Source organism: Nematolebias whitei, chromosome 6 (genome assembly GCF_014905685.2).
Source record: "Nematolebias whitei isolate Nwh7 chromosome 6, NemWhi1, whole genome shotgun sequence".
In the NCBI taxonomy this organism is placed as follows: Eukaryota; Metazoa; Chordata; class Actinopteri; order Cyprinodontiformes; family Rivulidae; genus Nematolebias; species Nematolebias whitei.
In genome coordinates, this window is record NC_056503.1 from 43,119,690 (window position 1) to 43,133,724 (window position 14,035).

General features: G+C 38.9%; 2 protein-coding genes across 2 annotated transcripts; one reads left to right on the forward strand and one right to left on the reverse strand.

Annotated features, from left to right (window-relative positions):
* Positions 1–3,090: 3,090 nt before the first annotated feature.
* Positions 3,091–9,475, forward strand: LOC119411370 (F-box only protein 40). Its single transcript, XM_037678313.1, has 2 exons — positions 3,091–4,956; positions 8,950–9,475. Exons 1-2 carry the CDS (start codon positions 3,094–3,096, stop codon positions 9,127–9,129), a joined length of 2,043 nt encoding a protein of 680 aa, XP_037534241.1. The 5' UTR covers positions 3,091–3,093; the 3' UTR covers positions 9,130–9,475.
* Positions 9,476–10,543: 1,068 nt separating this feature from the next.
* Positions 10,544–13,664, reverse strand: ttc36 (tetratricopeptide repeat domain 36). Its single transcript, XM_037678314.1, has 3 exons — positions 13,464–13,664; positions 13,062–13,250; positions 10,544–11,094 (listed from the first exon to the last, which is right to left on the reverse strand). Exons 1-3 carry the CDS (start codon positions 13,567–13,569, stop codon positions 10,826–10,828), a joined length of 564 nt encoding a protein of 187 aa, XP_037534242.1. The 5' UTR covers positions 13,570–13,664; the 3' UTR covers positions 10,544–10,825.
* Between the last annotated feature and the right edge of the window lie 371 nt (positions 13,665–14,035).

Here is a 14,035-nt window from a genome sequence, read left to right on the forward strand (position 1 = left end):
CTTTGAGGTGAAATGGTTTCCAGACTGGACCAAAACATTGCCTTTTTTATTTTTATTTAAAAAGATAATGTTGAGTTTATTCATCTCACTGTTGTTACAATCAACATTTCAGAGCACCAAAAACAATAGTTGTTTTATTTCATATTGGGTCTAAACAAATCTACAATACATACTGTTTTATATCTTCAGTTTTTTTTTTGTTTGTTTTGTTTTTTTAACAGAACGCAGAAACAGCTGCTGGAGATGTTTTTGGTTGAATATTTCAAAGTGTGTGACTGACATCTAGTGGATTCCATGGATCAGGACAAATGGGACTAAAATGCACTTAAAACATCCATATTTTTAGAGCACGATTGTACATGCAAAGTGTGTGTGTTTGTTTGTTAGCAAAATATCTCATTAACCAGTGGCTCATCCACTCATTAGATTGTATTGAAACTCTCAGATAGTAATCAATACCCACTATAATCTAATTTATTTTTAGAAACAACCCTGATAAAAATTTACACTAACTAAGCAACCTTAGAGAACACAAAGTGGCTATAACTGAACTCATTTACAGATGAGCTCAAATTTAACGACGTAGTAGTTGAGTGTAATTCCCAACCCAAACTTTGACTGATAATTGATCTGTTTTAAATAATTTCCCATCAACTATTAATTAAGTTTAGTGTCAACACTGTCTGTCTGTTAGCAAAATGTCTTAGAAACCACTTGTTAAATGTTTGATAAACTCTAAAAACAAAAAAAACAATTCAGTGACTCAACCTTAGCCAGTATAGAAATAGAACATGGCTGTATCTCAGTCTGGTAGTAGCTAAACACCATCATCCCTTCAAATATGCAATGATGCATATTTCTCAATATCTGTTCCTTCAGCTGTTCCCTTCATCAGGAGTTCCCACAGCCAGAGAACTTACATGAAGATTCGGCATTTGTTTTTTTGCAGGATGACTTTCCTGATGCAACTTCTGACCACTGAGCTACCATAGCCTTCTGTGTGGAGCAGAGGGCTGACATCTTAGGTAGGCACCCGGGGGAGCAGTTGGTGAAGGCGGGGGTTTAAGGTTATTTGTTCCAGCACCCAGAGTGAGGGGGAAGGCAGATGCGGGTGTTTTACTTTTCCTACCCACATGTTTTTATGCAACCTTTTGATCACAAGCTCGCCTTGTTGCATTACTCATGCATGTGATGATGAAATAGATACTTGTAGCTCAGTATATTCAGGGAGTGGTGGTGCAGAGGTTAGAGAAGGTAAGCCTGTGATCGGGAAGTCACTGGTTCAAACCCCTGATCATTATATCAAAATGTGGGTGGGAAAACCTGCATTTGAGAAGTTGAAGCATCCAACTTGTACCACTATGAGCCATTGAGCAAGGCCTTACCCCCCCCCCCCCCCCCCACACACACACACACACACACACACACACACGCCATCAGGGTACCCTAAATGGCTGTCCTCTGCTCCACACATCTGGGCTGTGGTAGCTCAGTGGTCTGTTTGCTTCAGGAGTGACATACGGTGTAAAACGATTGCCGAGTCTTCATGCGAGTTCGCTCACTGTGGCAACCCCTTGAAAAAAGAGCAACTGAAAAAGATCAGAGTGAAAATCTTATTTTACCATTTTCATGAAATGTATTGTTTTGTTAATACATTATAAATGGCAGTAAAATATTGATTAATATATGAATATTAAATTTAAAGACTATTTGAGATGTATTTTTGTATGCATCAAAGAAAAGTAAAATGATTCTGGTTTTGACAGTAGTTGCACTAAGAACTTGGATTATCTGCTATAATTACCTCTTCCCTCACACTAAGCAGAGGTGGAGGCAGTAACTTGACCTTTGCTCATAATGGCTGTGTGACAATGGTGCCCCAGCCCCTTGGCCTGTCTGCCCCCTTTGTTGTTTCTATTTATATTGTCCAGACACGATGCAGAGGTTACTCAGAGGTGCAAGTGGACGAAAGGCAACAGAACAAAGGGTGAGAATGTTTATTGTTAAAGTGCCAGCTGTCGACTAAAACTGCTGTTAACTTGTTATTAAAATGCCACTATTAATATTAATTTGTGTTTCAGATTTGCATTCAATACAAGACCAACAACCTTTCTGACTTTTCTGTTTTGAACTTTGTCACTTTTAAAGCTGCATTTTATTTTTTTTAAATACCACATAAGAGGACTAATATATTTCTCCTTGCAGTCTTCTGGGCTCCATCTGAATTCTTCTAAAATGGTCATTTCCCTGAGCTTCTAAGTCACTGAGGTAAGTCCGGTTATTTTAAAAGTTCTCTCTGCAGACTGCTAAACCAAATACTGAAAATGTTTTCCTGAACTAAGCTGGTGAAGTTTGAAGCGGTTTACTTTTCCACATGTATTGATGTGCAATTCTGCACAATGGCTCCACACTCATTGGAAACAAATCACTTGACTGAATTAGTTAAAAGCCTGTTTGCATACTTTGCTCAACAAATATCAATAAAAACTTTTACTAATAGATAAAAGTGTCAGATGTTATGGCTCTCCATTGGCGTTGGCAGTGCTGACCTATTTTCAGTCACTTTAGCTGTAGATTAACACATGTGGGAAATGGTAACCATTTATTAAGTGGGCGGCTTGACAGCTTAGCGGTTAGCAGTGTTTTCCTACAGCAAGAAGGTCCAGGGCTCACGCCCCGGTTTAGACATGGGTGGTGTTTGCATGTTCTCCGTGTGTTTGCATGAATTTTCTCCAGATACTCCAGATTCTTCCCTGAGTCCAAATCAGGATGCCTTCAGGTCCAGGCCTGCCTTGCGAAAGAGATCTATGATCTCATTGAGATTTGCCATAAAGGTTATTAATTTTGTTTACATTTTTTAAATTTTATTTTAAGGACACCTTAACCATTAATATGAGATAAAGATATTGGAGTCTTTCGTTCTTATTTTTATGACTTTGCGCGGCGTTCCTTGAACAAAGTAAATTATTTTAAAATCAAATTATTTACTTGAAGGCATCCTGGAAGTTTTTAATAAATAAGTAGCCCTAGAAATGTGCACTCTGTCATTTCGTCATGTGTTGTTATTTCTCTCCAAAGGTAAATGGCACAAAGATGGCTGCAGGCCGGCATGATCATTGTGACAAGTGTTACAATCTCCACTGTCAAGTCCCGGTGCAGACCTCCTTCTCTTGCACGGTTATCACATGTTACAGAAACTGTGGTGCCACCTTTCATATGTGTAAACATGATGAGCACCTGCTTCTTTGTCCAAATGAGATGGTCCCATGCCTCAATGTTGATTATGGCTGTCCACTCACGATGCTGCGCCACAAGCTAGCCAAACACTTGGAGGTTTGTCCTGCCAGCATCGTCTGCTGCTCTCAGGAGTGGAACCGTTGGCCTGTTCCTGATACTGACATGACCTTTTACGCAAATATTTCTGAAAGTCTTCAATTAAACACAGAGCCAGGTCTTGACGTTGCTTTGGCTCTGAGGGATCAAGCCTTGTTGTTTCAATCCATCAAAATGAGAAACGTTTTTCCTGAGCTGACAGAAGAGGAACCTGCCCCACAGAATCATCCTATTGGCACCATCGGTGCTGCAGAGGAGGGGGCCTCCTGTCGTGATTGTTGTGGATTTGCAGAAAATGCCTGTGTAAAGACAGAGGAAAAAGAACTGAGTCAAAAAGAGAGAAGCGCTTTGGCGAAGAGCTCAGATGTGGCAAGCTTTCAGAGTTCCAGTCAGTGGGAGAAAATATTTCAGAAGGAGAAGGAGGGATGCAACCTGACTGTTAAAAAGCTGAATAGAGATGGGAAAGGGAAGGGAATGGAAGAGCGGAACATAACAAAGAGTGAGGGGGGACGGAGAAACCCTGATCCGGGTGAGGAGAATGCTGGCGCTGCCAGAAACATGAATGGTGCAACTGGCCTTGCGCCATGGCAAGACGGGGTCCTTGAAAGGTTAGGCAAAGAAGTCAATATTGCCGAATATAATATGTACCTGGTGCACAATGGGGCAATGCTGATAAACTTTGGCCAGCTTGCCGCATGCACCCCGAGAGAAAAGGATTTTGTTTATGGAAATCTGGAGCCAATTGAGGTTAAAACTGTTCGCTCATTTAATGTTCCTACCAGCTATCGAGCAAAACGCAGTCACCTGAAGGATCCTTCACACAAGGCCAAAACCGAACACCAGAATGTGGGCACTGATTTGGGCATGTCGGCTGAAGATCTTCCAAAATCTGAAGAGGTCGGCTCGACACTATTGTGCTCCATGGAAAAGGAACTAAAGGGGCATTTGATCTCAGAGAGCTCCTCTACAGATGGCATTTATGTAGATATCGGAACACAAACATACATTTTTTCCTTTGCTCCATTCAAAGCCGATGCATCTCTAGCTGATGTGATTGCCGGCAAACCACGTGGCCTTTATGTGTGCACTGAATCAGAATCCGTTACAAGAAGACACAACAAAATTAGCTCAGCTTTCAGCTTCATGTGTGGCCACTTCTTCCGCCGTGCTGAATACCATTCTCATTTCAGGAATGTGCATTGTGATATACAAGCCTCAGTAAACGGCTGGTTCCAACAGCGCTGCCCCTTAGCATACCTTGGTTGCACTTTTACCCAGATACGGTTTCACCCTGAGGGTCAACAAGCTACAATCAAATTCTGTCAAGATGCCAGCGCCTTTAAGCTTCTGCCACACTTCCCTACATCCCTCTGTGATAATGTGAAAAGCTTCATCCCTCAAGGAAGTGCAAACGATTGTGATGCCCTGAGCAGGCTGCCAATGGAGATCCTTCAGCATATAGCTGGGTACCTCGACAGTTTAACGTTGTCTCAGCTGTTACAAGTTTCCTGCCTGATGAGAGAGGTGTGCGCCACACTGCTGCAGGAAAGAGGGATGGTCTTTCTTGAGTGGAAGAAAAAGACCTACAAACATGGTGGAAGTTCATGGAAGTGTCGAAAAAAAGCAAGTATACCTAATGTCTTTTATGGTTTCCCAAAATAGTTTTCATTAATGTTTTAATAGAAATGTTTAATTCATTATTGTTTTCTTGAAATATGTTGAGAGCTCTTCTGAATTTTTAAAAACTTTGGGATTTTTTTTCCCATACATCCTTAGCATACTAGCTGTATTTGGTCTTCTTATGCTATCAGTAAGCCTATGCTTTAGCTAAACCGTTCGGTGAATTACAACTAACCTTTTACTACTTTTAGCTTCTAGTTGGCCTTTGACTACTTTTATCTCCTCGCTTGTCTTAAACTTTTTGCAACCTTGTTATATTTAGCTAGCATTTGTTATGTTAGCTTGTAACTAGCACTTTGCTGCTGTTCTCTATGCTTTTGCTACTTATAACTTTTAGCTTGTCCGCCTTTAGCTTTCAGATTGTTTTTATTTTTTATTTTTTTGGGTGGACATTTCCTATAGTTTTTAGTGACTGTTCAGTTACTTTTAGCCTTTAGTTACACTTTTGATATTTTGAGCTTTTAGCAATTTTTGCTACTTTAGCTTATAACAAGGCTTTTGCTGTTTAGCTAGGCTTTTGCATATTTAGCTTTCAGCTCAACCTTTGCTACAATTAGCTTTTAGCTAGTCTTTTGCTAAGTTACCTTTAAGCTAAACTTTTGCCATGCTTAGCTTTTATATAGTAATTTTTTTCAATACAGTATTGCACATTTGGCTTTTATCTACGTTGTTTATTTTAAGTTTATCTAGTGTTCTTACCTTCAGCAGTTTAGTTTCAGCTTTTTTTAAACAAATTTCAACATTTAGCACCCAACATTTGCAAAGAGCAGTATCTCTTATAAATTTTCATTCACTGCAATATAAAGCTTTTTGTTTTATAATTATTTTAATTTAATTCAGTTCACACATAAAAATGCAAAATAATATGACGCTTAACTATACAGGGAAAGTAAAAACAAGGTCAACAATGTGTAGCATGTTCTTTATCTGTCACTGTTCTTTTTTATGTCACTGGAAAGTTTCAGTCATTCATTCACCCTGACAGCTGCTGCATTGGAAACACTCTGCAGACTCTCAGTCATCCTCCAACAATAAAGTCACTTTTAGCAGAGACAGTAACAGATAATAACTTTCCACTTAAGCTTCAACTGAATGTTTACCCTCTTTTTTTGTGGGGCGGAGGGGGCGGGGTTTACAAAAGTAAGGTCAACAAATGAAATAAAGTTATTTTTAAGCTCATATCTCCACTTTTGGTCCATTGTTCTGAAGGTGGACATAAATTAGTCTCAAAAGTCTTCACAAAAGCATTCAACAAGAGTTCAATGTGTACAAGATCAACAAGTCTACAATAAAATGTGTCATTTGTAATCTCTGTTTACTCGTGCAACACACAATTTTATTTTAAAAAGGAAAATAGTTATTGTTCAAAACTCTGTAACATAATCACTAGAAGACTGTCAGAAGATCTTCCACCTTCTGCAACATGGATTCACGACTCTTCTACGATGGTTGGATATATCATTTAATTTACACACTTGGATGCAACAGAGTTTGACGGTTTCGCTTTGAGCAGGACTTGAACCTGTGCAGGGAATTCCCATTGGGTTCACAGCTTCAGACTTCTCAATTGCTGGTAATGATCGATGGAAATAAATTAGTCTTAAAAGTATTCACAAAAAAAAAAAGTGTTTTGAACATACAAGTATGACAAATGCATAAAAAGTTTTCAACTGTACACATTTCAAATTGGACAAGTAGGCTTATCCTACTCATACAAATTATCAGTCCATGTGCACAAATTAACTGCTCGAGATCAATCAGTCAATTTGAGCGCATGCACATGTTGCCTGTGCGTGTGACTTCTGAGACTTTCTTCACGCTCTAGATTCACATATGTAATGCTGTGTTAGAGGCTGGTGAAAAGCTGGGGTATCTGGAACTTTTCAGGTTTACTGGTTTATTGGAAATGGTGTACGTCTAACAGGTCACTGTGACCATATACACAAACACTTTCATTGATGGCACTGGTTTCCAAAAATGTTAAATTTGATTGACTGTATTTCTGAAATGAATTATGGTACCTAAAATCTGTATTCATCCATCCATCCATCCATTTCTTTCTTTTTTGGGCCCCAGACGGTCCCTGGTGCCCATATCCAGTAGTCAGTGTGAGAGAGGTGTGGTACACCCTGGACATGTCTCCAGTCCATCACAGAGACACATAGAGACAATCAACCATTCAGTCTCTCATTCACACCTAGGGACAATTTAAAGTCACCAGTCAGCCTAACATGCATGTTTTTGCTCTGTGGGAGGAAACCTGAGTACCCGGAGAAAACCCCTCGCTTGCACGGAGAGAACATACCAACTCCACCCAGAAATACATCCAGCCGAGATTTGATGCAGCAACCTTCTTGCTGAGAGGGAACAGCTCTTTCACCTGAGCATTGTGGGTATTATTTTTTTGGAAAAACTACAAAATACGGTATATATAAATATGTCAAGAGCAGCAGTGGCCTCCTCTTTCATCCTGTACCAGTAGACAAAGGACACAGCAGTGGGAGATGTACTCCATGCAGTCCTCTGAAGTACCTGTGAGCTAAATGTTCATGTAGAAAGAAAAGGCAACATTTGTTGCTGGTTGGATGAAACAGGTTATTACCATTTATTTTCTTAGACAACATAAGTTATCCATTTTCGATAGTTGGGTGCAAATGTCTAAGCATATCATTAGACTTGAACGCAGCAATACGCGTGTGAACCTGGAGTGTAGAGAAAGTCTCAAAAGTCTCGTTCACAGGCAAGTTGATCCGTGTTGTGTTGATTTGTTCGTAGCAGATGATACTGTATGTGTGTGCACATTTAACTATTTGTATGTGCAGAATCTTTCTACCTCTGCAGCGTGAAATGTGGACAGTTGACAATCTCTAAAAAATATATTTTATGCTTTATGTACACTTTTTTAAGACTAATTTATGTCCATACATAATCACACAGTCTGGGTGTACACCTCATTTTTATGAAATGTAGTCACATTTTATGTCATAATTTCTTATCCGTGTCTGTTTTTGAACATTTCACAACAGAGTAGCTCAGGGAAAGTCAGTAAGGTCAAACGCAGCAGCTGGTAATCCACCGACACGGTTTGTTTTATGTCCAACAGTAAAGATCACCTCCTGATTCAGATCATTATGTCACAAGGTGTTGTGTGGATTTACAGCAATACGTCAGCTCTGCCTCAGTTTTATTTCATTGTTGTCCACAGCCATGGAAGCTGTGCAGAAGGTTTAAATCAGTCTGCAGTTTACGTTTGCACCATCTTCCACAAAATGCAGCAACATTTGAAGAACTGTTTAATTCACTGTAGATGTTTGGATATTCGGAGGGATCGTCTGTTTTAGTGGGAGATGCACAGTTTGAATTATATCAGATTGTGCCAGCCAATAAAAACTTGTGGATGAATCTTGAAATGATATACGAAATAATTTTTAACAAGCATTATTTATGTTGTACACACTATTCTAACATCTTTAAACAATATGTTTGTAGAATTAACAGCCTCTCAACTAAAACTGATGTTCAAACCTCTTAACTTGAGCTGATGACTGAAAAAGTGAATGTATTTTTGTATCTAGTATCTTGGTACAGCCGTGATCACAGGACAGAAAGCATGCGGGTGACATCAGTGATGTGGAATGGCCTGAGAGTAAAGCCAGTGCTCTCAGTAACGAGACTGCTGTTATGATCATTCATGGAAACACTGCACGTTGAAATGAATGTGTAGCCACCAGCTGGGCATTTGCTCTGCAGTGAATGACATCATTTGTATAAATTTTTAACCGATGCTACCAAAATAACTTTGAGCCCTGCATGTGATTAAAGGACCCGTGATCTAGATACCTTGGCTAATGAAAACACATTTATCCTCACTGCAGAAGCCTGTACTGTTAACAGATGCTGTGAGAGCCACCTCAGCTCTGCCTCTTTGTTTTCTAGGTTTGGAAGTTCAGCTCTCTGTTTTCTCCCGTGAACCGCTGGAGCTTCAGTAACGCTCCTTCTATGTCGGAGCACCTGAGAACCTGCACGTTTTACCAGAAGGAGGAGCGCAGGGAGCCGGTGGCTTTAACGTGCCTGGGAGAGGTCAGAAACAAACGTGGAGGACTCAAGCACAAATGATGATGCTCAGAGCAGTTGGTGGGGCACAAAGATGTGTCCTGCACAGTCTGTTCTCACAAAACTGAGGCAAGGCTGGAGCCTTTCTGCAGAGATGTTGTGTTAAAGCTATAATTTACTCGTGATGTCATTAATGCTCGCAAAATTAACTAGATAAATTGAATTCCCTGCTTATTGCAGAAGAACTAGCTGAAAAAAAACAACTGAAAGTAGCGAAAAATATGAAATCCAGATTAAATGGAAGAACGAGCCTATATTAGCAGAAAAAAGCAGAAAAACAAATACTTGCTGAACTAGATTTAAATAAATGAGCACAAAAAAAAGGAAATTAGCTAAAAAAAAGCTGAAATAAGCAAGAAAAATTGCTGAAAAGTAGCTGAAATGGGAGAAAAAGTTTAAACTACCTGAAGAAGCAAAATTGAATTTAGCACAAAAAAGAGGAACCAATCAGAAAAAAAAAAGAAATTAACAAAAAAAAAAACAGCTGCAGAAAGAAGCCTAAATTACCAGAATGTAGTGGAGAGAGCACATTTTCATTGAATTATGCTGAAAAAAGTAGAAACAAGTGCCAAAAAATGTGGGATTAGCTGAAAAAGCTAGAATTAGCATAAAACAGCTAAATAGTAGCTGATATAGCAGAAAAGCTGAAACCAGCAGAAATTAGCTGAAAGGAGCATAACAAGTTGAAATTAGCTGAAATATTTTAGACGAAGCACAAAAATGTAGTTAGCTGAATTAATCCGAAAGGAACAAAAAAGGTTAAATCATGTCATTTGGACAAGTTATGATTTAACCTTTTTTGCTGTTATCTACCTGGATGAGCCTACAAATCTTTAATCTGAAAGGTGCATATAACAGCTAAAAAAAATCCAAAATAAAGAGCTGAAAGTAGCTGAAAAAAGTTTGAATTTGCACAAGGAAAACAGGAAAGAAGCTGAACCGGAACAAAATGTGAACGAAGCAGTAAAAGGTTGTAAACACATTTCAAATTTTGAAGGATCTAAAATGAGCTCAATTCATTTTTTATGAGAAAAGGCTAAATATTTGAGAAATCTAAAGTTGCACCAACACCAAAAGTCATTACACCCATCTGAATGAGCTGAACATTTGATATATGATTTGTGGAAGTAAAAATTGTGGAAAGAGAAAGATGCTGAAAAACGTACAGAAGAAAAATGGATCACAATACTGTGAATGCTTCATAAACATCCACACTATTAAACAAGATGGAACTATTTCACATGAGTCTTTAGTCTATCTTGTTTGATAAATGTTTTTCTAATCTCTAAACTACAATGAACACTGAGCTGATTGTTTTCATCGAACAAGACAAGACTGACATCTACTGGAAGAAAGCTGAAGTACCTCGTGTGCAGAAAACTAACAAGAAAAACAGTTTGAAGACTTGAATGCAGAACTTCATTTTGCATTTAATAAATACCACATTTTACCATAAACATATGCATTATTTTATTGATAACACTGACATTTGTGTTGATGTAGACTGACTTTGATAAGAGAAAATGGGAGCAAAGAGTCTCTGAGAACAAATATCCTGTTTCTTAAATGTGACTGAACAGTTGTTTTGTTACAGCTGTAAAATAAATGAAATCAAACGGGTGTTAAAACAGAAAAAAGGGGATACTTTTTTTGGCATCAGAAAAAGTAAAGGTGTTCAAGCAACCCATCATCTCACCAACTACTCCATCTCTGATACTTCAGGGTTGCGGAGTTTATTGATCACCTCTGAGAGCATTTTGTTGCACAGCGCTGCATACGGATTAAGAAGCACCGCCTGCTGCCGAGCAAATTCACTTCCGAGTGCAGCTGCTTTCTCAAAATCAGCCCTGGCTTCATCATTCTGGCACGCCAATCTCCGTAAGAGGCCTCTTTGCACCAGCGCCTGGCAGGCAGAGCGTCCCGTTGTGCCACCGAGGGAGATGGCCTGGTCCAGATCCTGCAGAGCTCCTGGGGGAAGACGAGAGGACTGTCATGCACACGCAACTCCAAAAAAACGGTTTCACAGTACTGAGTCAGCACTGTTGAAAGTTTTTAATGACATTATTTTAGCCACAGACTCTGGTCACTCTGTAGTTTTAATGATGTTGGACCTAAGTGCTGCCTTCGACACAGTGGACCACCAGATCCTCCTGTCTCACCTGGAGAACTGGGTGGGCATTCAGGGTCCTGCTCTACAGTGGTTTAGATCCAATTTAAGAGAGATACATTTTTGTGTACATAATGGTGCTGTGTGGAGTTCTCTGTAGTGCCTCTCACGTGTGGAGCACCTCAGGGATCTATACTTGGCCCTCTTCTATTTTCCCTTTATTTGCTCCCTCTGGGATATATTATCTGGAAACTTGACATGACTTTTCATTTTTATTCTGATGACAGCCAAATTTATATGCCATTAAAACAAGATAAACAAAACTCCACGTACCAACTCCTGGAATGTGTGGCAGAAGTCAGAGCATAAAGATAACAGAACATTTTTAAATGTTTATGAGAAACAGACCAAGGTCTTGTTTCAGTTTATTGTGTTGTACAATCAGTCCACTGCTCATTTCAGTGTGAGTATAGTTGATGCATTCCATTTTTCTCAGAAATAAGGCACTGCATTCCTTGAAGTAAGGCATATTGCTCTCTGCCTTGTAAATGATATCGCAGTCTCATGCAATATTTGGTGTAGCTGGGAGTTATACACAACATATAATCCAAGTGCTCCTCATTAAGTAACATCTTTAGAGCTTTGTCAACAACTGCTAAAGTCAGCAATGTCTATCTGTTAGCAAAATATCTCATGATCCACTGGACAAATTTTAATGGACTCTTCAGGAAATATTACCTGGATGTACATTTACAACTCAGTAATGTTTGAAGTCAACCCAGTTCAAAATGGTCGTCACAGCTAATCAGCATTAGTCAACAAATAAACTGTTATAAGTTAATCTGTTTTACAGTTACTGAGCAAAAATACATATAACTTACAATAATACTTGAGATGCATTCAAAAAATACTCTAACACAGAGGTGGGCAACATTTTTTTTTTTCCAAAGGGCCACATCAAGACGTTTAAAGCGATCAAAGTGCCGCATAGATAATTGGAAAATACATTTTCTTTATGACTGTTAATCTAGAAGACCTTTTTTTTTATCATTGTAGCATAGTTAGCATGATTTATAAAACAAGTCTTTCCAAAATCATTTAGGAATAAAATTCTGTAAACTGGTTCTTGGGACAATATATTACACATGTTAACTTAATGTGTTATACTGCACATGTTAGAGGAACTATATAAAACAAATATATATGTTTGTGTTTTTAAAACCTTTAAGTTCAGTCTAGTTCTGGAAACACAATGACTTAAAAATTAAATTTTTATGTAAGATGTTTAATTTAAATTTCCTTAAGTCTCATTGATATATTGCTGCTTTAAAAAAAAAAAAAAAAAAAAAAAAAAAAAATCTTTATTTTTTAATTGTTATTTTTTTTAAGCTAATAATACTGGAGGCCTGATTGGGATTGTCCAAGGGACAATCCAGTTTAATTTCTACATATATTTTTACAGATAGAATAAAATACAAACTGTATGCAATACTTGGGACAAGATCAGTGAACATTTTTACTGTCTTGTACTGATTCTTTGGCAGATGTAACTCTCACATCATTTTATGTGATCCTAGATTATTCAGATATTAATGAATCAAAATTACCTATTCTTGATTTCCTGTACAGCTTTGTCTTTTGTGACAGACATCATGGGAAAAAGCAAAAACATAGGAAGCTAACATATATCTTATGAGGTAACCATGATAATTTGCAGCAGATAGACTGGTCCCATATTGTGTCATGCTGGCCTCAGATTCAGCAGCCTGACAGCCCAGCAGGATGCTGAACCTCGGGGAAGGAATTTTACCAAATTTATTGAATGTACCTGCTGCGTCCCCCAGCAGCCGCAGGGCCTGAGCCCGGTTGTTGTAGGCAGAGGCTCGTTCAGGCAAGATCTGGACTGCCTGGCTGAACAGTTGAAGTGCGGTTTGCAAATCCCCGGCCTCTGCTGCCGAGACGCCCCGCGTCTCCATCTCCTTCACTTGCTTCAGCAACTCTGTGTCAAAGCCACTGTCTGGCAGGAGGAGATAAACAGACTGAAAAAGCACTCGCACTGTCAGCTGACAGGTACCGTGGCAAAGGAAAACACAGAAATGTCACCCAGAACTAAGTTTTGATTATAATGTCACTTTTTTTTAACAGCCCAGGAATGGAACGTGTTCAAATAAAATTCAATATGCTGCGACATGATATGTGGAGGCACATCAAGTCAGAAGCCCACGCTCACCATCGTCAATTAATTCCTCCTCTTGGTTGAGAACAGGGATGTCTCCAAAGGGGGTGGTGGGGTTGAATATAGCCTGGAGTACAGCTCTGTCGTGTGCAGACGCCATCGTTCTGGCGCCCGTGGAGTTATCAGAGAATTAGGAAGAAAAAGGAAAATGATGACACCTAAATCACAACAGTGTAGAGAATTCTTCCTCCCCTTGTTTCTGCCAGCACCACCAGCCAATCAGAGGAGGGGGCGGAAGCAGAGGTGGACTTTGAGATACTCCAACACATCTGTATTTGGTTAACTAAAAAATGCAGGCAACATGGTGCCTTTTATTAGGAGCTGAATACAAGAGAATATTTTGTTCCAGCCTTGTGTGAGTTGTATATTGTTTTATATTATATTGTTTGGTGGGTTTAAAACACAAGTTAACAACATCAACAAATTACACATAAGTTAAGAAAAACTTCAGCTAAAACTTTGTGAATGAATTAAGGTAAACTAAAAAGTTTCAGTTTAATAAAATAACTGATTTCTTTACTTGTTTAAAGTAATTAAATTGTGTTACAAAAGTTTCAAATCTGTAC

Bases quoted from the DNA above. Each gene is read 5' to 3' on its own strand.
- LOC119411370 (XM_037678313.1), top strand. From the start codon at position 3,094: ATGGCTGCAGGCCGGCATGATCATTGTGACAAGTGTTACAATCTCCAC. The intron at 4,957-8,949 runs GCAAGTATACCT...TTTGTTTTCTAG, and splicing joins CATGGAAGTGTCGAAAAAAA to GTTTGGAAGTTCAGCTCTCT.
- ttc36 (XM_037678314.1), bottom strand. From the start codon at position 13,569: ATGGCGTCTGCACACGACAGAGCTGTACTCCAGGCTATATTCAACCCC. The intron at 13,251-13,463 runs GTGAGCGTGGGC...TCCTCCTGCCAG, and splicing joins GGAGGAATTAATTGACGATG to ACAGTGGCTTTGACACAGAG. The intron at 11,095-13,061 runs GTACATTCAATA...GTCTTCCCCCAG, and splicing joins GCTGCTGGGGGACGCAGCAG to GAGCTCTGCAGGATCTGGAC.